Source organism: Tupaia chinensis, unplaced genomic scaffold (assembly GCF_000334495.1).
Source record: "Tupaia chinensis unplaced genomic scaffold, TupChi_1.0 Scaffold144326_1, whole genome shotgun sequence".
Lineage (NCBI taxonomy): Eukaryota > Metazoa > Chordata > Mammalia > Scandentia > Tupaiidae > Tupaia > Tupaia belangeri.
The window spans coordinates 661,034-661,286 of record NW_006204184.1 but is presented as its reverse complement, the minus strand read 5'-3'; the positions used below and the strand labels follow the sequence as shown (position 1 = coordinate 661,286).

Here is a 253-nt window from a genome sequence, read left to right as displayed (position 1 = left end):
CCCTCATGGAGCTGCGGGGGGCCGAGGGGCTGCAGAAGATCCAGGATGCCTATGGGGACGTCGGTGGGCTCTGCAGGAGGCTTAAGACCTCACCCACAGAGGGTGAGTCCTGGGGAGACGTGTGGTGCACCTGGGAACTCCTCCCCACCTTCACAGGGGCGTCCCAAAGCCTCCCTCCACATTGGCAGGCCACAGCCGAGGGGGCCCCATGACCTGGGAGGGCACCCCTCATCCTGGTCTACACCCAGCCCCC

General features: G+C 66.8%; 1 protein-coding gene across 1 annotated transcript in view; it reads left to right on the top strand.

Moving 5' to 3' along the window:
- Window positions 1-5: 5 nt before the first annotated feature.
- Window positions 6-253, top strand: part of ATP2B3 (ATPase plasma membrane Ca2+ transporting 3) — a 47,993-nt gene continuing 47,745 nt past the window's right edge. Inside the window, exon 1 of the mRNA XM_027767578.1 lies at window positions 6-102. Within this exon, the coding sequence (XP_027623379.1) occupies window positions 6-102 (97 nt within the window). The remainder of the gene's footprint in view (window positions 103-253) is intronic.